Genomic DNA, 27,751 nt, shown 5'->3' with positions numbered 1-27,751 from the left:
TGAACCATTCTCACTGATGTGAGTTATGACCACTGATTTGGTATGCAGAATTTGTGACATCCCATGAATACGTAGTTACAACATCGTCTGAACTCGTAATTCATAGTAAGTGGTTAGAGTATCATCGCATGAATACGTAGTTACAACATCGCTTGAACTCGTAATTCATCACCTACAGGTTATGGGCCTTGTAACATCCCCCTATGGCACGTATCACAATATTGTCCGCTTTGGGCCACTCGGCACGAGGACTTCCCAGGGGGTCACCCATCCTGGTACTACTCCCGCCCGAGCACGCTTAACTGTAGAGTTCTTATGGGATCTGCTGCCCTCACGGCTTTAAAACACGTTGTGACAATGAAGGTATCCACACCCCTTATAAGTAGATGTTTCGTTCTCCTTCCAAGCTGATGTAGGATCAGGTGCAACCCACCTTCACCCCCCATTATAGGGTTCGACGTCCTTCCACACCCCTTATAACTGTGACATCCCCATTTTCACGGCCAGAAAAGACCGATTTTGTTTATGCTTTATAAAAATCAGAGTACTTCTTTTAATAAAAATGTTGCGGAATTTGTTCCCAGAAAAACATGATAATCGCGTTGTCAAATCATTTCTAAAGAAATATATTTTTATTCACTTTTAAAAACATTTGGGATGTCATCGTCAATACAGAAACATAAGCATAAACAGAACTTACATTTATTTACACTAGTGATCTACATCTCTTTTAAATCTCTCAGTGAAATGTGACTTCATATCGACACCTGTGATATAAAAAAACTGAGTGGGTCAGGTTGGGAAACCTGGTGAGTACATAGGGTTTTCAACCCACAATAATATAATTATTATTTTCAAACAATCAAACAATCAACCCAATTACCCATCCCTATTATCTGCTTTATTCTTAAGGATCTACCCTAAGAATCAACTATTCCTCGTTCATACATTCCTAAGGATCATCCTAAGGAATCGGCACGAAGTCCATCGTCACCGGGGTTTAGGCACTAAGTCTGCATAGTCGCCAGAATTTATACAATAGGCACTAAGTCTGCATAGTCGCCAAGGTTTTGGCACCAAGTCTGCATGATCGCCAGGGTCTAGGTATCAAGTCTGCATGATCACCAAGGTTTAGAGTACACCGGGTGAACACATCGTTCACAACACCTACAGGTTGTGAGCCTGATAGTGTTCCACTGGACTATCTAGGATAGTCCGTGGTTGTCATCCATACTCTGCTGAATGACGGGGACATCGTTTGGGAAAAAGGTTTCTCACATCGTACACCTCTCACCCACACCTTATAGTCTATATCACCTCTCAACTCATCATCCAACTCATATTTCATCTATTATATCTACCCATGTTTTACCCCAACATTTTCGTAGATATAAAATACATATATAGTTTAAATCATTTAAAACATGTATAAAATCTTTCACTCAACATAGACAGCAAGTATTCAGACAATATGCACACATAGCACGTAATTTATATTAAAATACTTCACATCTATGTGTAAGATGAAAGGGACTATGCACTCACCTGAGAAGGTGGTGACTCGGTACTCGGACAGCGCTTCGTTTACTTTAAAATAATTTCCTTTGACGAAACCTAGTATTATCACCACTAGATTTTAGTATAATATTACTGTGACTAATTATTAGTCTTATTATTATTATTATTATTATTATTATTATTATTATTATTATTATATAAGCGTTTAAACAGTACTTTCCAACTACTATGTACAGACAGGGGCCAAACATAAAACACTGGAGGGCAGGACCATTTTGGCGTGTAGCACTTCTGAAATCCAACAACCCTATGCGTCCCTTTAAACCAGATTCCCCATACCGCGAGTAGTTAAAAGATATTATAACGACACTTATATAAGTCATAATAATAGCTCAAATATTTATTATAAATTTATAATAACAATACTAATTTTAAATATAAACTATATTTAAAATAGGGTAAACATAACTTACTTTCAAGGGGATTTTAGCTAGGAGTCGGGCTCTGTAGGGGCAGAACTTCGTCGCTGAATCTTTCTAAGAAAGATTCGTGCAGCGCTTCAGCGCTCACCTTACTATACTAAAACTACAGAAAGAGAAGTCGAATCACGAGGGACCGACATGCTCGGGGGATAAGGAGAGAAAGACTCTTGAATCAAGAGAATGGTGCAAGAAATAAGAGAGCCCAAGGCTCTTATTTATATTAATTGAATTTTCAAAAACTACCCTCCATAATTACTTAATGACCTTTTAGTTATATAAACAACTAAACACCCCTCTATAATACTATTTTAAATGGATTTAATGATCTTTGTACTAAACTAATGTCGAAAGAACTCAACATTAGTCTTATAATGACCGCATCGTCGATACTTTTCTAATGATATATACATATGTATATATATATGTGTACGTATACATGATTTATACTTTATTTTAATATGTAAATATGCTATTATAATTTGTAACTCGTTCATACGAACTCCGTTTTTGACGTTCTTTATATCCACGCGTAGGTGGAGACGTACTCTACAAATTTCGTTTAGACTCCGTCGGCTAATTTTGACTTTATTTTTAAAATTATATTTTTAACAGACCGGGACAGGATTGGTCCGTTAAAATCTCATAACTTCTTTATCCGATGTCCATTTTCGTCTGTCTTTTTATCGTTATGCTACTAATAACGAGATCTTTGATTCTTGTTTAGGTTGTGTCGGCTAAAAATCAATCGATCTAAAATTCGAATTTCGGGTTGTACACCGCTAATCCGAAACTTCGAAAAATCATAACTTCTTCATACGAAGTCATATTTGGGCGTTCTTTTTATCGATGTTCTTAGTTTAACATATTCTACGACTTTCGTTTAGAGGGCTAAGGCTAAATCTCTCTCTATCATAAATTTACTATTTACGCTTCCCGGCGCCGTACCGGTTCCGACGCGAAACTTCGACGGGTCATAACTTCTTCGTTATAACTCGGATTTCGGCGTTCTTTATATGTACGGAAACCTTGTGACATATTCTACAACTTGGTTAAGATTATTTATTCTAAATAATCTTTTTGTCGAAAAGTCGTTTTCGACCCCTATTGCCTCTAAATTGACTAGCCCGGATCTGCGGGCGTTACAGGCCTGCTGGTGTTTCCACTGGGTTGTCTAGAATAGTCCGTGATCACCATCTATATTCTGGTAGATGACTACATCTCCACATTTCCGGTTAAGGTTATGGTATCTCCTTTCATCCTACATCACCTATTCATCATCATCTATTTACCTAATTATCATCACATATATTTCATCATTTTATTTCATCACACACCAACTATTTCATCTACCCATGTTTCATCCGCAACATATTTGTAGATATAAAATAAATATACCGTTTAAATATTTTAAAACATGTATAAAATTGTTCATCCAACATTGACAACAAGTATTCAAATAATATGCACACATAACATGCAATTTATATAAAATACTTTATATCTATGTTTAAGATGAAAGTAACTATATATACCATAAAAATCCCATAAATGCTTCCTAACTTCAAACCCCAAGGTTTACTCTACTAAAGCTTCATATTCTCGGCTCTCTGGACCTAGAAGGGTCCAAATTCCTAACTTCAAATCCTAATGTTTACTCTACTAAAACTTTATATTCTCGGCTCTCTGGACCTAGAAGGGTCCAAATCTGTAACACAAACTTGCAAGAGGGGTTTGAGGCATTCAAAACCCCAAAGATGAAGTGATTCAAGCCCTAACCCCAAAATAGAATCTACACAATAAGGGAAGGAAAGGGGTTCATTTTTTGTACCTCAAAATGAAGCTCCTTGCTTGAATAACTCATAACAAGAACCTTCCTTGGTCTCTCTTGCTGGAACTCTTCTCCTTTCTTGCAAAATCACACCAAAAAGCTCAAGATAGCTCTTCCTCTCACTCTACACACTCAAGCTCGCTAGGGTTCTCACTTATGGGAAAGGTAGTCACAATTAAAGGCCATAAGTGCCTTTAAATATGGCTCGGGCCCAAAGATTTAGGGTTTCTACCAATAGCGCGGACTCGTCGAGTCGCCTCACCGACTCGTTGAGTCTATTCATTAATCCGAGTCATAAGTCTCGACCTTACTCGATGAGTTGAGGCGTCAACTCGTCGAGTCTCTCTTCTTAACTCAAAAGAAAAATACTTAAATTATGATACCTAGAAATCTGGATGTCACATTTTGTTTTTTTTTTATTTCATAGATTTTTTCATCAACAAATGTTGCTACAATTAAACAAAAATAAATAATTTGCTAAAACATAATACAATAGGAAGTTTATTCACATTTAGCCAATGAACTTTTTAGAGGGAAACGAACTTTCGATTTTGTTCACATTTAGTTACTAAACTTTTTTTCGTTATTTATTTGCCACTAAACTATTGAAACTGTTCACATTTTACCCCTATGACCGATAACAGCCGGTCATAAGGGTAAAATGTGAACAATTTCAATAGTTCAATGGCAAATAGATAACGAAAAAAAGTTTAGTGACTAAATATTACCCCTTTAAAAAACAATCTTGTACAAAACAAACCAAAAAGAGCAAATAAAAAACAACAAAACCAATTTGAAAAATAGAAATAAATAGGATTTTTTTAGAAAAACAAGCTGAGAAAAAGAACAAAAGAAATTAAATATTAGAAATGTTTTTTAATTGTAAAATCTTTTTTTTTTAAAATTTTTCTATAGAATAAATAAATAAATACTTTTATATCTTTTGTCATATTTATACAAATTTCTCATATATTATGTTCAAGAGAAGATATAAATAATAAAAATAATATTAAAAAAAAGCAAACACAACCATAATGTCTTCCATCAATTCGTTAGGGATTAAAGTTATGGTTTAAAATACATATGTTGATTAGTAATACCGTTCTAAAAATATATTATTTTATGATTATTTCATAAAATTAGTTTGAAAAACTAAAATAAAAAAAAAAGTCCATATTCTACCTTATTTTGTTTTTGAAATGATGTATAGATACCCTCTTTCGAATTTCTTATTAATAACAACCAGGAGAGGAGAGGGAGAGATGCAATCTTTCAGGCTCGATCCGAACCACACGGTTCGTACTCACCCGAACCTCCGCTTAGGTCCAGGGCCTAGGCTCTCATTCTACAGTTCGTTGAAAATTTCACACGATCACTTTATCTCTCTCTGAATCCCTCATCTTCTCGACCTCCCCCGTTTTTCTCACCGATTCAAACCCTAGTTCCGAAGTTAAAGCTCTACGAAGCTCCGATTTTCAGCTCCACCGACGTCTCTGCTTCAATGTTCTAAGTAAGTTCGTACACATCTTTTTCATTTCCCTCAAAACCCTAATTTTTTTATCATCCAAAAAGCAAAAGCCTTTAATTTTACTTTTCGATGGTAACGCCTTTGGCCTGGTATTTTCTTCTTCTTTTCTGATTAAATAAACTGTTGATTTGAATGGAATTTCGGTGTGGAAAACGTTTAGCAAATTTGATCTTCTCACTATATTGTGCAGATTTTGCGTTTTAGTAAGGAATTTTGGGTTTTAAACGTGAATATCTTCAAGGGGTTTTCTTATTTATCCATGCAATGTGTGTATATTCGTGTGTTTAGCCTGATTTTTAGCTGGTTAGTTGTGGTGACGACTGTGGCGGCTTGGTTAGTATTGTTTTTCGGAGTATATGCTTGCTTAACTTGCTTTTTGTTTTGATTAACTGTTGCTATTTGTGTTATGCCATAGAGTTTTGGGTGGGTGTGTTCTTTTGATAGTACCTAACTTCATATAACCTCCTTGGTTCCAAATATGGAGCTATAATATGACCTTTGATTGAATCTTATGAAGCGTTATTTATTGAAAGCTTTAGCTGTTTATATACCCACTAATGCTCAGTTAGCTACACTATACCAGTGTTTCTTTTTCTAAATGTAAGAGGCAAATGAATTTGGTAACAAGGCGTATATGACTGTGTGTTTTAGTTAAGAGCAATAACCTTATAAAGTTGATATGAGCTCACTAAGGCCTACCAGAATGACCCCTAACCGCAGTCATTGCTTTAGCAGATAGTTTGTTGCATGTCTGCACCCGTGTCTTCCCTAATTAAATGTTACCAGTTCATTTAATTACTTTGAGTGTCAGATTTTAAATGTATTTTTGAACCTGACACATCGTACATTGGTTTCTATTTGGTATTAAGTAATTCAGTGAAGTAGGGTCTTCTGAATTTTGAATAGTCAAAGTTGAGGAATTTGAGTCGTCATGAGTTATTTAGTTAGTATTCACTTTCTGAAGAGGAACTTCTCTTTCAAGCTATTTGTTGGCTTTAGTATAGGATTACACATGTGAATGCTACTATTGTAAGGAACCAAGCATGTGCTATTGATGTTGTGCTAAATATTGCATGTAGATTTTTGATATCATGATCACATAATAAAATTGTTCAACATCTTACATATATTACATATAGATTACTTGAAGCACTGTATTTGGCGCCTTCAAAGATTTGACCTAGGAGAATGAGTTATGCTATTCTTAAAAGTCTTAACCAACTAGAAACTGGAGATGTATATTAATGACACCGTGATGCTAAAAAATAAGCTGCAATACATGGTGTTAACTGTTGCTCAAGCTGATAGATTTATCGTTACTGTGGCCCTTTTCTCTTTGAGTTGGTTGTTATAACTGATGAAACTCTAACAATAAAGCTGAACCATAATCGTCAAAATCAGATATTTTGATTCATGAAACAAACAATCCAAACCCCATTGACAATCATAATCTTGCTTAGTCTGCTGTTGCCTTAGCAAACATTCTTGTATCAACGAATCATATTATATGATTCTATAATTTTGCTCTAGGTTTCTTTCCTTAATTGGGCTGTTTTTGTGTAGTTTTATTGATACAGAACTAAATAGTGCTGAGTAACCAGACAGATATGAAGATTTTTTTAATGATGACATTTGTTAAAGTTATAACGTATTGACTATTGAGACATGACAAATAAAAGTGTATGCGGACAACAAGGACACCTAATAAAGAGCCAGATGAGCATATAGTAGGAAACATTCAAGGGGGTTTCACTGCCTTTAGTTTTGTCTATGTAGATTTACTTAAAACTCTTTGTTTGGACTCATGGATTCTAATAAACAATTTACTAATTAGTTGCATCTAATTTGTTTTACAACATTATTCAACCTAGACTCGGTTCTAAAAGAGAACAATCTGAAGTTGTTATTTGTTTATAACCACAGGTTTTCTATAGAAGCTAATGTAGGATGATTCTAACAGTAAAGGAAACACTTAATCTGGGATAGGAGAGTCGAAAACTTGAAATTCCTTTTATAGTGCAAGCACATCCATTTCTGGTTTAAAATTTCTCTAAATTATATCTCCAGAAAACTATCTAAGGAGGTTCTGATACATTTTTGTCCACATCCAGTAATCATTTGGATTAATATCTGTTCTTGAGCATGCTGTCTTTGTATATCTATAGCTAACTGGTTATCCATAACTTGAATTTTTTGTATGCAGGATATATCAAAAGCTTGGTTGACTTGATGGAAGTGTGACATGAGATTGCTTCATTCATATCTGCTGAAAACTACACACAATTGGGACCTCAAGGGACTGGATTTGTAACCGAAGCTGGTTGGGTTTTTATATTTTGGATACTTGTTGAAGGTAAATCTACACGACACCTTGTTTTAGCCTCAAAACTTGGGGCCTGAATCATTAATGCCTGGCAACGGAGTTGGGGATAGGGTTCACAATTTCTTTGCACAAGACAACCTATCCCAGGGCCCACGTGGGGATGGGAATTGGCCTTTAAATGACAATCTGTGGGCTGGTAATCAGAAACAGTTTGGTGTCTCAGATTCGAGTCCAAGAAACTTCAATCCACAACAATCAGGTAAAACATAATTCACTCATAACTGCAGGCTTTTTGATGTTTACTTGACTTTTTATCCTCACTTTCTTTTCATGCATAAACAGAAACCGAGAGAGGACACGGAAGTCAACGTGTTGACCCTCATCTTTTCAACCTTACACAAACAAGGCCTGAGTTTGCTAAAAATTTGTCCCTCCATGAACAGTCAAACTCAAATGGCTACATGTATGGACGCCAAAACTTTCAAACACCACCAAATGAAGCAAATTTTCTGGGAGTGGAAACAGAGTATGGTCGAAACAATGTAAACCAAAGGGGCTTTCCATTCTATGAGTCACAACGGGAACCTGTTCCCGAAGAACCTCCAAAGAATCCATTTAGGTCAGAAGCTTCAGAAGCTCATAGTGGTTTTGACCTTTTTGGAGGTCAAGGTCAACATCAAATGAACAATCAATATCCAGGCTTTATGCAACCATTACAACAACAACAACACCAACAACAACAGCAACAACAGCAGCCTGGATTCGGTGACATACAGCAACTTCAACATCAACTGATGCTCAGGAAGATGCAAGAGCTTCAAAGACAAGAGCTACAAAGGCAAGAGGAGCTTCAAAGACAACAACAAAACTCGTTAAATCAAGCTTCTCTCTTTGCAAGACAAGCTTCCGGAAGTCACATTAATGGCACTCCAGCTTCTGATTGGGCTGAGGTGGCAGTTGGTAATGCCAACACAAACTGGTTGCAGCGTGGTTCTCCTCATGTGCAGGTGCAGGGTTCTTCCGGTGGACTTGCGTTTTCCCCTGAACAGGGTCAACCCCAGCGGTCAATGGGTTTTGTTCATCAACAAGTTGATCAGTCCTTGTATGGAGTACCTGTGTCCAGCTCACGGGTGCCTGTAAACCAATTTCCACATCAGCAACCACAAAATCCATTTCCTGGTAACCACTATGTAATTCCAGAACAGCAAGTTGTCCCTGGTAAAAGTTTATTTGGAAACACATCTGGACAAGGGCACATTCAGCAAGTAAAAGCCTCCTCACAGAATGTAGCACAGGATCTATTTGGGCCTGTAGTAGAGGATAAATCAGCAAGTGGTGAAGCTGCTTTAGATCCTGATGAGGAGAAGATCTTATTTGGTTCAGATGATACTAACATTTGGGAAGCTTTTGGTACTAGTAAAAACACAGGTGGAGGTGTCTCTAGTTTATTGGATGATAATAATGAGTTTGCAAGTGGTTTGCCTTCTTCTCTTCAGAGTGGTAGCTGGAGTGCTCTGATGCAATCTGCAGTAGCAGAAACGATTAGCAGTGGTGCAGGTGTACAGGAAGAATGGCCTGATTTGAATTTTCAGAATCCTGAAGTTCCATTGGTCAAACAGAATGATATGAACGTGCCTAATCCTGGATCTGTTCCTCTCTCTGATGGTGGCAATATGAACAATAAGCATCGTGGAAACATGGGGTTTAAGAACAATCCATATGAGAACGATGAGAGATTAAATATGAATCATTCTAAACAGATGAATCAAAATACTTCAGGAGGAAGCAATTGGTTAAACCGTGGAGCTCAAGAAAGCCGGCTATATGAAAGTTCTCAGCAGCAGCAGCCAAATACCAAACAAAATCATTGGAATGCGAATGAGTCTGCTCCTCCACCTTCTGCTAACACTGGTTTCAATATCAATGAGGATAACAGTTCACTGCAGCAATCTCATCAGAGCAATGATTGGAAGAGAGTAATGCAGAATGGAATGGGTCAAGGACAAGGTGAGGGTATATCTGGTATTAATTCCCGTGTTCATCCCAATGTTAACAGGGAGGCTGTAAACAGAGGAGGTCTTGCTCCAAATTTAGGCAACCAGTTTTCTCCAAACAACAATCAACTTAATTACTGGAAACATGTTGATTCTAAATCTAGAGGAAGTGAGAACTCAGAGAGATCACAGGGTCGGGTGAACAAGGGCCCACAAGTCTCTGAATCATCGTTTAATAGCTCTGATAAGGAAGATTTAAAGATGCATGAGAGGGAGAACTCTAATGACAGTTACAGGTCAAGTTCATCTCACCTTCCTAATGCTCTTGGCCAAAGGGAGACTTTTTCATCAGATGCTGGTGACTCGAGATCATTAGGTGGGACAAAACAAAGTTTGTCCAATCAGGGTAACCGAAAGCCTTCAGCTCAAAGAAAGTTTCAGTATCATCCAATGGGAAACTTAGATGAAGATGTTGGAATGCCATATGGAAGAACACAAGCTGCCAATACAAAGGGCATCCCCCTTCAGCATTCTCAAGGAAATTTTGGACATGCTAAAATTGGTGGTCAAGGTCAACCCACTAAAGCTTTTGAAGTGGGAAAGGTGATTTTTTTTGTATATTCATACCTAATGTCTCTCTCATGTGATATTTTCTAGTTAGATGTGAACACTTTTTTTTTTTTTTTTTTTTTTTTTTTTTTCTTTCAGGAGCTTGAAGGAGTCCCCAAAGGGTTACATGATATGCGGTTCAAGGGCATGATTCCTGGTCATGTGCCTGATCTTTTTGCTCCTCGTGACAGATCAGATAAGGCATCTCAACCTAGGTATACTATTTGAGTTGCGGGTCTCTTTTTTCTTGATTTACTATAATAAAAAAGAAAGTACATGATCTTATGATTTCATTTTGATGGATTTTGTTATTAAATTTAACAGTCAAAATATGCTGGAGCTTCTTCACAAGGTGGATCAATCAAGAGACCGTGGAGTTGCAAGGCAAATGAACTCATTAGAACGCAATTTGTCATCTGAGATCCCTGAACCAGAAAATTCTGATGGATCTTTTGGAGGCCACCAAAGAAGTCAGTCATCCAACTCTCAGGGGATTGGTTTACAACTCGGACCTCCATCCCAGAGGGCTATGCAGACCATTAAACCTAATTCTTTGAGTCAGGCCCAGGCCCAGGCTCAGGCTCAGGCTCAGGCCCAGGCCCAGGCCCAGGCTCAGGCCCAAGCTCAAGCTCAGGCTCAGGCTCAGGCTCAGGCACATGCACATGCACAGGCCCAAGCTCAGGCTAATTCAAGAGGTAAGGGTCATGCGAATTTGTCCCCTTTTCCTCCTTTCCAAGAAGCATCACGTGGAGAATTCAAAAATGATAGAACAAGTATCTCGGGGCAAAGTGCAAGTGAAAGCTCAGGGGGGCATAAGATGGGAACCAACTTCTCTGCAGCTTTGGGTACTGATTTTCCAAATTCAAGAAATCAGTTTCAAAACCAGACAATGGTTAGTTCAAGGGGCACAAATCATTCTGGCAATGAAGGGCATCATCATACTCCTCAAATCAGGCAAGCAGAGGAAGCCACCCGTGTCAGATCACTTAACTCGGGTCCTTATGAAAACTCTGCTTCTCAGCCTTCAACAGGGGACAAAGAGAAAGAGAAAGAAAAAGAGAAAGAGAAATTCCCTGCTGCTGCTCAGCCTCGTGGAAACTCTCAACAAGCTGCATTCCCAAAAATGTTGCCCAATGCATGGGCCAATATCCCAACTCAGCAACTTTTTTCAGCAGCCCAAGCTCGTAAAGCCCAAGCCCAAGGCCAATCAAATCTTTCCACATTGCACCCGTTAAGTATAGTGGAATCGACATCTTTAGGTCAGCAGAATGTTGAGGAACAAAAGCAGCCGACAAAAGAATCCCCATCTGAAAAGGAAATGACAGATGTCAATGAGTCGTCATCATCTCTTAACCCTACTGCGTCTCAGAGGGATATTGAAGCTTTTGGTCGTTCTCTTAAACCAAATACTCTTTATTCTTTACCAAACCAAATGAAGGCTATGGACAATGACCAAAATACCCTCATACTGAAGAGACCGAAAGACGACAGTGGTCAGCATGCAGCTCCATGGTCAGGGCAACCAACAGTCCCACCCCCACCTCAAGATTCTGAGATTCCTGCATCTGCATCTGATCAAAACGGGTCTCAAAGCATTCTTCCTGGTGTCAAAATTGAACACTCTCATGTAAATCCCCAAATGGCTCCATCCTGGTTTGATCAATATGGAACAGTGCTGAAAAGTGGTCAAATGATGTCACATAGACCTGATGTTGTAAAGACTATGGAGGCACATGATAAGGAACAGGCAAGTGCTGCAGCTGATCCCAGCCAGGCTGTTGTCATCTCAAAACCCTTGATTCCTTCATCTTTTCCACCCGAGCAATTTGCCTCCCCTCCATTGCAAACAAACATCAGTGTTCAAAATTCGGTTGCTTTGAGATCAAAGAAGCGCAAGTACTCTACACCTGAACCTCATCCTTGGCTCAAGGAAGTGTCAGGGGTTTCTAAAAGTCATCAAGACATATGGTATGTGTCAAAAGGGCATTCATGTCTTTCCTCTTTCATACAAGATTGTTTTCTTAACCTGTTTTTGATTTCTTTGATTGCAGTTCTGCTTCAATGGAATGGTGTGGAGCAGCGAATCGGTTGATGGAAAAGGCGTGCTTTTTTTTTTTTTTTTTCTTCATATCTTTTGACTACTTGTATATATATTTTTTGATAGTTTCTAATAATAAGTATATGGTGGTGACAGGTGGAAGATGATGGTGAAGTGATTGAAGACGTGCCAAGACAAAAGAGACGTATTATCTCATCAACACAGCTGATGCAGCAACTGTTTCCTCCTCCCCCAGCCACTATTCTGTCAACTGATGCTACTTTGAGTTATGAGAGTGTGGCTTTTTATGCGGCTCGAAAGGCTTTAGGAACTGCATGCAATTTAGTATCATCCGGAACAAGTTGTAATGATTCTCATGGTGGATCAAATTCGTAAGAAAGATCCTTGAGATGTTTTTTAAATCATTTAAGATTTTTGCATTCTTGTATTTATATATTGTATATTGTTTGGGCAAATGCAGCCTCTCTGATAAAAGCAAAGAATCTGAGAAAACCGAGGATCGTCGTCTTGATGAAGTCGTGGAAGACTGCATGAGTAAATCAAAAAGTCTAGAAAATGATTTTTCAAGGTAACTTTGTTTGATTTGCCTAAAAGAAAGAGTAAAGTAGGTTGATATTTCTTGCAGTTTAGGGTTTATAATATGGTAATGGTTATGGATTATTGATAATGTTTGTTTGTTTGTTTGTTTTTGTTGTGTGTGGTAGGCTGGATAAGAGAGCATCAATCTTGGATTTAAGAGTGGAATGTCAAGATTTAGAGAAATTCAGCATCATCAATCGTTTTGCGAAATTCCATGGAAGGGGGCAAACGGATGCTGAAGGATCATCATCAACATCGACATCATCAACTGCTGATGCAGCTGCAAATGCACCAAAACCTTCCCCTCAAAGATATGTTATTGCAGTCCCATTGCCAAAGAATCTTCCGGAAAGGGTACAATGCCTCTCACTGTGATGATTGATTGGGAATTGGGAATTGGGAATTGGTAATTGGTAAAAACATCAAGTTGCCCTTTTGCTACCCTCATCAGTTTTCTTGCACGTAATGTAATGTGCATTACCAAAAAGGCAGGAGAAAAAGTGAGTAAAATAGGTTGTTGCTTATGAAAACGAATGGCAGTTTGGTGTTTTGGGGTTTAGGTTACTTACATATTCTTGAGAGAGAGAGAGAGAGATACAAGTTTGGGATTTCCTTTTGGGGTGGGGGTGGGGGTGGGGGTGGGGGTGGGCGGTAGATGTGGGAATGAACAGTTGAAGAAGAAGAAGAGCCAATTAGTTAGCAAAATTCCATTTATGAGTAGTAGATAAAATGTTCTAAATCTCAGAGTTTTAATGAATGAATGAATGAATGGATCAAGATCAGATATGTATTTTATGGGAATTTGTTATCTGTTTCTGTTTGCGTTCCCTAAATATTTTCACTCTTATTATCTTTTATTCCAAGCTCAAAAAAAAAAAAAAAAAAAAAAGGTGTTTTTTCGGCCATTAAAGATTGTTCAGGGGTTTAACATGGCATTTTTTTAATATAATTCAATTGTTCATTGACCCCACATTTTTATTATTTTGAATCAACTCTGGTATATATTGGTTCCAATGAGTGATGAGCATCTGGTTTATACGGTTTGAATATTTGGACCTTGTACGTTATGCTGGCGTATAGTTGCTTACTTTTTTTAATCCCAATCCAAACCCATCGTTTTTATCAATCTTATGTTTAGTGCTACGTTGTTTATTTTAGTTTTTTTTTAGGTTATGGTATTTGATAAACTCAAATATTAGCTTATAAGCTAACTTTTTAGTAGGCTATTTAGACTGAGTTTATGAAGCTTTTTAAAATTCTCCTAAACATATTATTTCTTAATTGTTTAGATAGTTTTGTAACTTGTTTATTATCATTAATTTACATCTTAGATTTATGTTGCTTCAAAAGAAAATTACTAAAGTACTAATGCATGGTCATAAGTAAACTCATAAGGAGGGGCGGCCTAACGTTTTGCTTGGTGTACTCCTCATCCTAAAAGATCAAATCAACACATTTAATGAATGTTTTAGTACTTCCGTGTTTTTGGAATACTATTGAATTATCTAGTTAGCTGATCAATCATTTTCTAATAATATTGAATTATTATTCTAAATGCTATCTTATGTCATTTTATATATATATATATATATATATATATATATATATATATATATATATATATATATATATATATATATATATATATATATTAAACAGCTACACAACAAATGCTAAATTGTTATACTGTTTTTTGGTATTAAAAAAATGAGTTTCCTACTGTCGACCGCAGCGTGCTCCTTGATATTGAAAGGTGCAAGGTTTGGGGGAGAGGTGAAATGTATATAACAAAAAAGTTTTTGACACAAATTATACAATCATGTTTCAATTTGCTGCTAAAAATTAACCAAAGTATTCATGCATAAATTGATTAGGGATAGACTCTATTGCATATATTGGATGCATCAAGATAGTGTTGCATAAAGAATTCCATTTTGTTGCATAAACAGAAAAAAATAGAGTTTAACATGGTTCTATAGATATGAATTTAACTCTCTTAAGAAAAATGTAAAATTTGAACTTATTTTAATCTCAATAAATGTACCAAAAAGAAGAGTAAATAACTACACACAAAAAAAAAACCAACTAACTTGGTAGTATTTTCATAAAAATACAAAACTATCAACCTTCATACTCAATCGAGTTTAAGATAAAACCAATCTAATTGGCAATTTTCAAATGTCAGTTGCTTTCAATATTTAAGTATTATAAGTATTATAAGTTATAACATCCAATTTTCATTTCTTTCGGTTACAACACTGCAATTTTAAAAAATCCACAAAATTATAACATTGTATATTCTACTTTTCTTCTTATTATAAATATTAAAGTTCAAAAAATCAACAGAATTATAAGTGAAATTTATATTTAGAATATTATTGTGGTAATTGAATAGACTTGTCAAAATACGACACAATAATAAAAACAAATGAATATAGTATACTATAATAAACAAATCAATGAAAGTATATAACTATTTCTTGCATTAACCCTAACAAAAAAAAAAAAAAAAAGCAATTTGCACCAAAATCTAGCAAAAAGGAGGTTGATTACAAACATAAAAGATAGCAAAGTTTCTTTAACCTAAACAAAAGCATCAGTATCTCACACATAGTTAACATGCATTTCTTCTCCCACTTCAGAAAATATATCATCAACCCTGTATATATGTATGTATGCAAACATCTTCAGATAGTGATAAACTACAGGTAATGCTATAATCAAATTAATTTACTATATTGAAATTAAAAAAAAAAAATGTTTTAAAAGTGTTACCAATCCAGCTAATACCTGAGCTTATCTATATTGACATCAGTCAGCCAGGCTGTTAAATACACCTGCAAAATAATACAAATAAAGTTAAAAAAAGATTCATATCTTCAAATGGTGTATCTGTATTTCAGTTTGAATTACAATACTTGAGCTAATGGGTTAAGCACTAAACCTGGACATAATGACTTAATGCATATAGAACTTAATGAATGGGGAAAAAAAAACAACCCCTTTGATTAGAGTCATATATACCTGTAAGATATCAGAATCTGGTTGGAAATTGGGTTGTACAAAAGTTGATTCTGGAGCTTCTCTATGATCCATGTTGCACCTACTTAAATTACCAAATTCTCCTTCGTATATTTCATCTGACCAACATAGTCTTTTATTAATCTGATCTTCTTTGTTTCCAAGTGAAAGAAACTCTATCACAAGTAATCGCTGCACTTTCATGCTCAAACCATGGAAAAAATCAATTATAACAAATGTTTGTAGAAAAAATGAAAAAAATATGTTGCATTTTCAAAATGTACCTTCAAATATAGTTCCAACTTAAACATCTCAACCATCTTCCAAGCTAATTTCTCTAGCATCATTATAAAGAAATAAAATATTAGTGATAATTTCTTTACCTTTTTTTTTTTGTGTGTATTCTACTATAGACAATAGTGGCATACCAAAAGTAGATATAGGGTAAAATGTAAAGACTGGTATGCCTCCACCATCACCATTGTCATTTGTGTCTTCAGAAGTGCTAGAGAATTGTATGAAGGGGCTATTGGTTGCCCCTTTAAGGAAACATCTCATCGATGCACTTGTGTTGACCATGTTGACGACTGTAGTCACCTGTAGATCATAAATATAAAATGGGTATAATGGTGTTTAATTCTTCACTGTTGAAATGCACTTACCATGTCCTTGTATGATGATATGAGTTTATCTTGATGAAGAACCTACAAGAAATGAGTAAATATAAAATATATGATGATTTAAGATACTGAAATGAACAGTATGCTATTAATACTAGTATATAGTATTTGTCGACAAAATGGAAACTGAAACTCGGCTCTTTGAATTTACTATAATCAGCTTCAATCTTGAATCTTTCAACCCTCATATGTCGTATTAGGTTACGATTACAAGCTCAGATGCTACAACACAACTGGAATCAATATGAAAAGATACAATTGATCACCTGTTGCTTTAATAACTTCAAGCAAGCTTTTTTCTGAATGTCAGCCATGTCACTCAAAACACCCAATTCCATATCCTTCATGTACCTGTAACAGAAAGCAACCGCAAATAAATGAAGTTCACGCTAGAATTTAGAACATTCTTATTCACAGCGAAATTGCTAAGAAGGTGTTTGAGAAAATGCCTCTGAGAAAGATAAGCATTGACGAGTGAAGTGGCGTGTGATCTCGCAGTTGAAGATGACGATATCCACTCTTGTCTAAGAGAATTCAATCTAGACCATTGATTTTTCGTATTTCTCTGTGCTGCTGGTCTCCATAGCCGACTTACACTTACTGAAGATGGTGAAGATTTGGCTCCTGAATTCTGAGGGCTTTGGTGGGTTGATTCAGATAAAGAGAGTGAAGAAAGTCTCGATTCCATTTGAGTTATGGTTTTCGAATTCGTTCACTGGATTTCTGAAACCAAAATCCAACAGTAAGAGACGATGAATAACAAAGAAGAAGACCACTGGCTGCGGGAGCAGGCGTTCACGGTCCAGTTTTTTTATTTTTTTATTTTTTTTTTATTTTTATTTTTTTTTTATTTTTATTTTTATAGTGCAAACCGTTTAAAAAACTGCAATGTTACATCTAACATTTGTATCGAGTCATACAACCTAAAAACCATCCATTAAATAAAAACAGCAAATATTGTTCTATTACTTCAAACCAATGTTTTGAAAACCGGACCGGACATCGAACCGATCGTGTTACTGGGTTGATGGTTCAAGTGGTTCGACCGGTTGAACCGGTCTCAAAAACCGGATGAACCGGACGACGTTATATATATATATATATATATATATATATATATATATATATATATATATATATATATATATATATATATATATAATATCATGAGTTTTAAACTTTTAAAATAAACAACAAAAACCAATTTCTAATAATTATATTTGAGTTTTTTAAAATATATTATGAAGATTACGTAAAAACTAAAAAAAAATATTCGGTAATTTTGAAACATTTGAAAAAAAAAATAAAAGAAGTATATGTAGTCATTTGAAGGTGAGAGATGAAACAAGTGATTGTTTAGGCTATATATCCCACATCGACTAAAAATATAACTTGGAAGCCTTGAAAACTCCATAAAAGGGATGGAGGCTAAATGTCTAAATGGCTCACAAGCCTGGATCTCCCATAAAAGGCGTGTCCTATTTTTTTTTTCAAGTATAAAATTTTATAATTTTTTTTTTCAGGCTGGTTTTCTCCGGTTTGACCAGTCCGGTTTGCTACCGGTTTTTGGTTGAACCTGTGGTTCTTACCGGTTTGCTTTTAGGCGGTTTTTTTGTATTAAAGAACCGGTTGCCTGACCGGTTCCCGGTTGAACCGGTTCAACCGGCCGGTCCGGTCCGGTTTTGAAAACAGTGCTTCAAACATTAAACTAATACGCACAAAACAACAAATATTTTTTCATTATCCGCAAGTTCACTTCCAAAATGACATTCAATCCATAAGTTTTTGCCGTCCAAAAAAATCAATATCAAAAGATCAGACAAGAAATTCAATATAAAACCATGAGAAGAAGAATACCTTTCAATCGATATTGTCGGTACAAATATTAAGTTTGTTTGCAAAATTTTAAATACAAGTTATATTTTGTTAAAAATAATAACAAAGAGAAAATATAAAACTTTTTAGACTTTGAAAAATTACCATAACAGAGAATGAGCAATGAAGCTGTAAGCTGGAAGAGGAGTTGTTGCAGGTGGAGGCGACACTATTGCAGGCGACGGAGAAGCGGCTGTAGGCGGAGGCCGTAAACAGCGAGGTGTATTCCGTGGGTGTTTGACTTAGCTTTTGAATGGCAAAAAGTCCTTTTAGAAAAAAGATCATAAACAAAAGATGTTTGGCAAAATACTTCTAAAAGCTACTTTTGGATTTTGCAAAGAAGGAAAATCAACTTTTTGGAAAAGTCAGAAAAACCTGACTTTTTGTAACTTTTCCAAAAAGATCTTTTGGCCTTAAAAAGCTAAGCCAAACACCCACTCCAAATGTCGGAGGCTGCGTTAGTGCGTCTCGGACTTACGAGTTATGACAATGAAGATTGAAGAACGAAGATAGAAAGTAGAAACAACGGCTTCGATTCGTGTTTGAGTCATGCCGCTTGCGATTAGGTTTCGTTGTTCACTGATTCACTCATTTGGACTTTGGACGTTACTTTCTTAATTGGACATTTGTGCTCCATTTAGTCATTTACCGGTTACAAATTAAGATTGAGTTGGACTCTAGTAGCTAAATATTGCGGGATATAATTTTATTATCTAATATCTATAATTCTATATATAAAAACTAATATTTAATATAACAAAATACAATTATATATTAAAAAATAATATATATATATATATATATATATATATATATATATATATATATATATATATATATATATATATATAAACTCTACGGTCCGATCCGGTTTTTATACGGTTTGAAATCTTAAAAACCGTAAGCCAAAACGTTCATTACAGTTTGAAATTTTCAAAACCGCAAGTCAAACCGTATAGAAAAATATAAACCGTAAAACCAAACCAATGACCGGTTTGGCCGGTTTCACGGTCTCAAACCGAACCGCGATCACCCTTATGCGGCAGTGTTACAGGCCAGGTGTTTGCACGTTCAATTTATAAGTAATATGTGATTATGAAATTATAGCATGGTTTGATTTAAAAAATAAAGAATAAATCGGAAATCTTCAAAAAAGTAAAAATATTTTACTTTAATTTATGAAAAAGTTTCAAATTAAAACTTGTTTACGAAAAAACATGAATTATCGGTAAAAATTACGATTTGACAATCTTTTCCCGGTTTATCGGTTTCATTACTTATCTGGTTTCATTAAAGTCCTACGATTTTTTCATAGTTTATAAATAAGTTTCAAATTAAAATTTAGTAATGATTTGATATTTTTCTCCATTTAACATACATTTTAGCGATTTTATTGCTGACTTGGATATCTAGTCATTAAATTAGCTGATAAGATGGATACGATGGCTTATATAATGTTATATTTACTGTAAAATTTGATATTAATCTCATCGGGTCATTTATGACTATGTATCTAGGTCAATAATGAAACCAATAAAATGTGTGTTTCCAAAAGAAAAAAAAACAATAGGAAATAAGTTGATGTCTGATGAGATGGATATATTAGGTTACATAAGATTAGATAGACAATTTGAAATTTCTTATAAATGTAAAATTGACGAAGTTGTTTGTTTATGTAATTATTGCAATGTTCGTTAGATGCATTTTATATTCCAAAAAAATATTCAATGCATAAGGATATCAAATTTTATGGTAAACATAAAACATTATATAACCCAACATATCCATCTTATTAGCTTATTTAATGACTATGCATCCAGGTCAGCAATGAAATCGGTAAAATATATGTTACTGGGAGAAAAAGGGTCGAATCATCACAAAATTTTAGTTTGTGACTTATTTATAAATTAGGGTAAGATAATGAGACTTTAATAAAACCGGTAAACCAGAAAAAATGGGTCAAATCGTCATTTTTACAGATAATTTATGCTTTTTCATAAACAAATTTTAGTTTGGAACTTTTTCGTAGATTAAGATTAAATTTTAGGATTTTTTTCGAATACTTTCATCCAAAATAAGAAAATTTTGAATCATAAAAGTTCTTCTTTTCACTTAATTTTTTTTTACAGATACCGAGTTCTTGAATATATTTTTTTTTTCCGTTTATACCATAATGATCGGGTATAGTGTGTTAACCCTTTAAGTCGATTTTTTGTGTTCCAATTTGGTCTGTTTTTCAAAACCATGGTGAAAGTGGCCTTTTTAACATGGAATGTTATCCATAACATAAAATAGAAATTTTGCTAATAACACATATATTTATTTTTAACTTAAATAAATAAGACCGTTATTTTTATTTTATTTTCATACAGAAATATTAATTTACGTAAATGTATCTTACACCTTCAACACTAACACATATTTGTTATTTCATCCATGATTAAAAAAACAACATCCTCATTAAAAATGGTTGGTCGGTTGGTTATTTTATCTTACATGAAATGAAGTGAACAAAACCAATCTGTTACATAAATTTTGATAACAAGACCACAATAAAAATAAAAATAAAAACAGTCTAATTATTAAGCTCCCTCAATTTATCACATGGTTGCCCTCATACTCCTCTTCAATCTTCATGGCTCAATAACAATCAGAGGCTGCAACCATTCCAACAATGCAATGCTAATTTTTAGTCATACTTTAAACTTAAACACACAAAAAATCAATCAATTCGATTTTACATAGTGATTAAACCATTATATTTTTTGACTGTTTTAAAAAAACAAAATTTCCCGTGTGTGTGTGTGTGTGTGTGAGAGAGAGAGAGAGAGAGAGAGAGAGAGAGAGAGACCGTATCCAGGCTAACTGGTTTTCCATCTTCAGCAACAATGTCAGCTACTGTTCCATCTTGATCAGCCTAATAACAAAATAATAGAAATTATATTTATTATAACTTCTAACATGCTTTAATTGGGCTGATACACATCTCATACGAGATTTTGTTATCATTTTACGTTACATTAAATATAGTTATTCCAGTGGACAACTTATCTTACAAAAAATAATTCAGTTAACATGAATATAACCCAAAATGTTAAAGAAAGCAAAGTGCAACAACATTAGTTACCTCAATCTCATTCATCAATTTCATTGCCTCAATAATGCAGATAACTTGACCTTTTTTAACCTTGTCTCCAACCTGTATAACATCAACATAACATACGTTACCAAAATACCAACCTCAAATGTCAACAAATACACCATATTTTTTACTCTTTGTACCAAATATAGGCAATGTACTCTATTTTATGCTTTTAAAACTTTCCCAACAATAGCAATGTAGATACCCTAAACCCTAAACCCTAAAATTCTGAAGCATGTGAGTATGAAAAGTTACCTTGACAAAGGCAGGGGCTCCAGGTGCAGGAGAACGATAGAAGGTTCCAGCCATGGGGGATTTCAATGGAGGATGGGAGGACTTTGGCTTTGCAGGGGAAGCTGATGGTGGTGGTGGTGGTGATGCAGAAGGAGCGGGAGGTGGAGGTGGTAGTGATTGATACATAGCCTGTGGTTGTGGAGATTGCATCATAACCATAGGAGATGCTGGAGGTGGTGCCAAAGCTTCCTTCTTTCTTATAACAACCTCACACCCCTGTTGCTTTAGCTCCAGCTCCACAATGTCTCTTGAATCCACAAGCCTGAAATACATCATTTCATACACCATTAAATATTATACAGAACTTGTGTCTACTGTATGTAAAGTGGTTTCACATACTGAACAAGCTCTGCAACTTGATTCATGAATGCAGTAATTGTTGCATCATCAGGGATGGTGGTTTCTGATGGGGGTGTCTTTGTTGCTTTCTCTGAAGATGGTGATGAATTTGTTTCCTGAAGAGCAATGACCTTAAGAATAAAGGGTATTAGATATGGATAAAGGCAACATAAAAATGTATGCACCAATTAACTAACCTTATTAAGCTGAGCAGATACTCTCATACCATCTTTCTGGTTCTTCTTTGATGTCTACAGGTAAGAATAAGCAAATAAATCTTTCTGGATAAAGCCAAGACTTTGCAATTCAGAAAGAAAAGCCAAGATTATAATCGTGTTATATGATCAATGTAATCCCCATCATTTAATTAGTTAGTTTGTGTCGGGTTTTTTGTTCTTGATTCCTTACAGGAATAAGCATAGTTTATCTTATCCTTCACCCTGATTCTTCCATCTTTAAATTGAACCAATAGTAACAGGAGGCAAACCAGCAAAATTCTTCAACAGATATCCATGGAAGAAAGAGTTCATATGCTTCGGCAAACTTCCATCCTAGCATGTCTCCAACTTGGTACTGATGATTTTAGACTAGTTTTGGTCTCGGTATAGATAAATAAATAACCAATTAAGAAGAAATCATCTTACATTTACAAATTTGAATTGCAATAAAAGCTTCTCGTGCTATAAGACTACTTTTTATCTCGGAAAACTCAAAAGATGCCGATAACAACAAAGAAAGTCGAACTCCTAGCTAACAAATTAGCTAATCAATTGAAACATACAATGTCTAAGGACTACGCAAGCAGAGATAAAGTATCTAAAAATATGCAAAAAAAGTTCTGAAATGAACCGAATGCAATCACTTGAGCAATTAGGTAAGTCCAACATCAAGCATGTACTAATATCCTAGATTCAAGTAAATTCAGTAAGAAAAGCAAAAAATCAAACACCTGAAATCCTAGTGAAGATGATCCAGCAACCAATGCACGGCTGGATTTCAAATCCGACTGGAAAAGAGCAACCGAGTTGTTGCGGTGCTTGGGACTAGGACTCTGCTTGTGATTTGGCTGAACCGCGAACAAAGCCGATGTCTTGGGCGAAGGAACAGCGAAGGACGCCATTGATGAAGGAGGACGGTAACTCCAAGTATAGGAGGTATAGAGATTCAGATCGAATCAAAGGGAGACAATGTCGGAGGAAATTTGTAGGGATTTTGTAAGGGTTTGAGGGCGGCGAAACCAGAGAATGGAAGGAGCGTCGAGTTAAATCAATGGCGATATGAACGAGGGGAGAGCGGCGTTAGATTTGTGAGTGAGCTGAACTGGACAGGTGGTGGTTTAACGAACTTCACCCACGGGAAGACTTTTCACAACTCACAATTCACAATGCTCTAACTTCTTCAAAATGCTTTAATTATATCTTATGTTCTGAGTTTTGTTTAGTTTGGAAACCTTAAAAAATAAAAAATAAAAAAAATAGTCATTCACATTAATTACATTACAAAAAAAAAAAAAAAAAAAAAACCAAATTGCAAAAATAGCCTTGAATTTCGCAGATAGAATAGTCCAATCTGCGAAATGAGTTTTCCATCTGCGAATATACAAGCAGCTAAAGCACAGCTAAAGCACAGTTGTGCTTTAGCTGCTTGTACATTCGTAGGTGTTTTTTTTTCTCTATATATATTGAAAATGTAGGGTAAAATCGCAGATGGAATAGCCCCATCTGCGATTTACTCTGATTCCATTTTGTGATTTTTTTAATTTTTTTTTCAGTTTGAATACGAAATCATGTTGCTATATAAAAAGTTTTGTAGAAAATTATCAGTTTGGTTGTTATTTGTTTAGGAAGTTTCTCTAAAATTTGCTCTAAAAAATGATTGAATATTTGGTTTGTCTTTTAACCGGTGGGAAATGACAAGTTAATGGAACTAATTTGGAATATGTATGTCCACAGGGAGGTATTTCTGAATTTGTTTTGATATTTTCTGAGTATATTAATTATAGTGATTTTGTATCTTTGGTGAGAAGCAAAATTGGTTTGTTAGACAAATATAGAATTAGTCTTTGTTTCCATCATCCTGAATTAAATTATTATATAGCTATAGTTGAAGACATGGATGTTAGAATGTTGATAAACGTAATCAAATGTAGTGGATGAAGGGCTATGAAAGTGTTTGTGGTGGTTGATGAAGTTGAGGAGGTTAATGGGGGTGGTCAAACTGGAAATCAGCTTGTTGGTAATTTATGAAGTTATAAAGGGAGCAACGATCCGATAGGTACTTTCAATACTCCTAGTGTACCTCAGTTTCACAGTGTTGCTGAAAATGTTAATGTTAGTTATTCACCTATTCACTATGTGGATCCTGAGAATTACAAGTCTGTTGATGATGATGATGTTGGTACATATCTTAATGATGTGGGTGGTCGTTGTGATGATGTTGCCGAACAAGAATCTAAAGTTATGAATAGGCGTGTGGTAGATAAAACTAAAAAGAAAAAAAAATTGAAGTCAAAAAAAATGAAAAAAGCATGTTTAAGGGCATTATGTTGATGTTGGTGATGTACGTTTAGATATAACCGAGCTACAAAGCAATTCCGATAGAGATGAGTTGGGTGATGAAGTTAAAGCTAAGTTTCCCGATAACCTTTTTCACGGTATGCCCCCTGTACCAGCATGCCCAGTTGATATTAATGAAGATATCCCAACACAGATGGTAGACATTAATCTTCAAAAGATTGAATGTGAGAGTATATTTAAGAACAAAGAACTTTTAAAGCGGTGTATTGGTAAAAAATGTCTTCGAGAAGGTTTCCAGACGAGGACAAGTAGATCCACCAAATCAAGGTATGAAGTTGTGTGTGTTTCCAAAAATTGTTCTTGGTTACTAAGAGCAAAAGCAATTAAAAATTCTGATGGACTTTTCCAAGTGAATAAATTTGTTGATGTACACACATGTTCTTCAACATTTTTGCAACCTAATCATCGACAAGCAAACAAATATGTTTTGGGTGAATATGTTGCTGATGTTTTGGTTGAAGACTATAGTAGAGTTTATCGGGGAAAAGATATTGTTAATGATATGAATGCTCAATTGAATATCAATATCTCATAGCATCAGGCATGGCGTGCGAAGCAATATGCATTGTTGTTGTTAAGGGGTACGAAAGAGGATTCTTTTACCAAACTTCCGGCGTATTGTCACAATCTGGTCAAACATAATCCGGGTACGGTGACACATATTAAAACAGATGTTGATGACCGATTTGAGTTTTTGTACGTCACATTCGGTTGCTCGGTTAGTATTATAATATTTTATTAATTTTTAAATATTTATTTGGTGCATTTGAATAGATATACAATGTATTGTAGGTACGCGCTTTTGTCAATTTTTAAATACAATGTACCTAAAGGGCGAGTTCAAAGGTACCATGTTACTTGCAGTTACTAAGGACAGACAAAACCAAATATTACCGGTTGCATATGGTATATGCAAAAATGAGTGTACCGATTCTTGGACATGGTTTTTTCAAAAACTACGTGATTGCATATGAAATATGTAGGAGCTTACAATTATATCCGATAGGTCTCCATCTATAGCAACATCCGTTGCCAACATTTTTCCTCACGCTCATCATGGAATATGTGGTGTCCATTTGTATTTCAACATAGTATCTAGATTCGACAAGAGTAAGACAGCTAAAGGAATTTTTTGGGAGGCGTGTAGGGCGTACACAGTTGATGCTTTTGATGCTGCCATGGATGTTATGAAAAAGACATAAGAACCAGTATGGAAGTACTTACAAAGTATAAATCTAGAAACTTGGTCAAGGGCACATTTTAAAGGGAACCGATACAATCTTATGTCGTCTAATAGTGCGGAGTCTATAAATGCATTATCTAGACACGCACGTAAGGTGCCAATACTTAAGTTGATCGATTTTTTTTTCGTGCTACAATGCAACAATGGTGGTTTCAAAGACGTAACTTTGCAGGTATTAAGTAAATTTTTAATATTAATGTTTTATTAATTTTGATGTTATTGATCTTAACTTCTTCATTTTGGCTGTTTTTTTTAGCGGAAGCAACAACAATACTTACCCCTTGGGCGGATGAAATTGTAAAAGAAAACAAGAAAACTTTTAGTAAATGGGATGTTCGCATGATCTCAAATACGAAATGCGAGGTCAAAAAGGGGGCACAAAATGTGATTGTTGATTTCCAGCATATGACATGTACATGTAGGCATTGGCAACTTGATGAGATACCTTGTGGTCATGTCACAAGATGTTTAACAGTGAACAATTACCAAGACTGCTCGAGTTATGCATTAAATGCTTACTTTACCGAAACACTGAGGAAAACATATGAGGAATCAATAAACCCTTTGCCAAAGCCATCCGAATGGGAGATCCCCAATGATTTGATGATTGTTAAGCCACCTATAATGGATAAACGTCAGCCAGGCAGGCCAAGAAACACAGACCGCATTCCATCCCAAAGCGAGGGTCCAATTATAAAAGAGTGTTCTACATGTGGTCAATTAGGAACACGAGCAATAATTATACTGGAAGGGCGTCCGGTAGTGGAGCACGTCACATAATTTCTACTGCAGAAATGACATTTAATATTGGTGGTTTAGCGAGTTGCTCACAAACCTATAACGCTGATTTTGATATAAAACAACCTTGAAATGAAGAGTAATGACGAGTTGTTAACTTATTATGTATTGTAATATTTTTATTAAATCTTACAAGACATTGCTATGCTTTCATAATTTAGTTTAGTTTGTTGATTATAACAATTAATGAAGCCTTTATATTATAAAATATAGTTTGCAGATTTTTTTTAACAATTACAACATGTTATTTAAAAAAACAACAAACGATCCTTTTGCAACCTAATATGTATCATGATAATATTACAACAATTTTGTAACTAATTTTTAAACTCAGGGAACTGCAATGGGTACTTCTCTTTCTCCATTGTTATATAGTCATCCCTAATTCTCATTTTGTCTTCCAAACGATCCTTTTTTACCATAATGTGTATCAACTGCTCATCCTTCTCAGCAAGCCATTTTTCAGTCGTTTTGATTGCCTTCTTACTCTTTTTTATCCAATCTTTATGCTCTTCGATTTTGTTTTTATTTAGGTCTATCCATTCTTGAGCTTGTTTGCATTCTGATGCAATATCATTAGCAAGTTGAGTGAGAAGTCGGGATGACTCTTTGTCCTCTTCTTGTTGTTCTTCAGCCTTCTTCAATTCTTCAAAATTTTCATGTGACATATATGGCCCAACTGAAGAGGATGTAAAAAAAGGGTCTACCGAATCACAGTAGTAACAATCTACTTCGTTGCATGAGCAAACTTCGAATTTGTGTGAGGAACTCATAATAAAGTCGACATTGTAATAAACTTATGCTATAAGTGGTATTTATACATACTAGACAGTAATGAAAAGTCCAACTTTGAAATGACTAGA

At 35.2% G+C, this 27,751-nt stretch overlaps 3 protein-coding genes across 4 annotated transcripts; 1 reads left to right on the top strand and 2 right to left on the bottom strand.

Annotated features, from left to right (window-relative positions):
* The first annotated feature begins 5,126 nt into the window (after positions 1-5,126).
* On the top strand, positions 5,127-13,736 carry LOC144997071 (uncharacterized). Of its 2 annotated transcripts, XM_078956892.1 has the most exons (10): positions 5,127-5,338; positions 5,547-5,689; positions 7,560-7,938; positions 8,022-10,276; positions 10,382-10,497; positions 10,607-12,250; positions 12,334-12,382; positions 12,477-12,712; positions 12,802-12,909; positions 13,046-13,736. In XM_078956892.1, the coding sequence occupies exons 3-10, from the start codon at positions 7,764-7,766 to the stop codon at positions 13,293-13,295; spliced, it is 4,833 nt and encodes a 1,610-aa protein (XP_078813018.1). In that variant the 5' UTR covers positions 5,127-5,338; positions 5,547-5,689; positions 7,560-7,763; the 3' UTR covers positions 13,296-13,736. The 2 variants fall into 2 exon arrangements, with proteins under 2 accessions (XP_078813018.1, XP_078813017.1); XM_078956891.1 differs by lacking the exon at positions 5,547-5,689.
* Positions 13,737-15,339: 1,603 nt separating this feature from the next.
* Positions 15,340-17,438, bottom strand: LOC145046277 (uncharacterized). Its single transcript, XM_078994574.1, has 8 exons — positions 17,071-17,438; positions 16,888-16,972; positions 16,604-16,645; positions 16,370-16,538; positions 16,226-16,278; positions 15,945-16,133; positions 15,711-15,757; positions 15,340-15,579 (listed from the first exon to the last, which is right to left on the bottom strand). Exons 1-8 carry the CDS (start codon positions 17,307-17,309, stop codon positions 15,525-15,527), a joined length of 879 nt encoding a protein of 292 aa, XP_078850700.1. The 5' UTR covers positions 17,310-17,438; the 3' UTR covers positions 15,340-15,524.
* Positions 17,439-20,936: 3,498 nt separating this feature from the next.
* On the bottom strand, positions 20,937-23,541 carry LOC144997777 (biotin carboxyl carrier protein of acetyl-CoA carboxylase, chloroplastic-like). Its single transcript, XM_078957644.1, has 7 exons — positions 23,221-23,541; positions 22,469-22,522; positions 22,272-22,402; positions 21,894-22,194; positions 21,624-21,695; positions 21,348-21,413; positions 20,937-21,153 (listed from the first exon to the last, which is right to left on the bottom strand). The coding sequence occupies exons 1-7, from the start codon at positions 23,389-23,391 to the stop codon at positions 21,130-21,132; spliced, it is 819 nt and encodes a 272-aa protein (XP_078813770.1). The 5' UTR covers positions 23,392-23,541; the 3' UTR covers positions 20,937-21,129.
* Positions 23,542-27,751: the final 4,210 nt, after the last annotated feature.

This window comes from Lactuca saligna, chromosome 5 (assembly GCF_052625555.1).
Source record: "Lactuca saligna cultivar CGN05327 chromosome 5, ASM5262555v1, whole genome shotgun sequence".
Lineage (NCBI taxonomy): Eukaryota > Viridiplantae > Streptophyta > Magnoliopsida > Asterales > Asteraceae > Lactuca > Lactuca saligna.
Note: the sequence above shows the minus strand (reverse complement) of the source record. Positions and strands in the feature narration are given on the sequence as shown.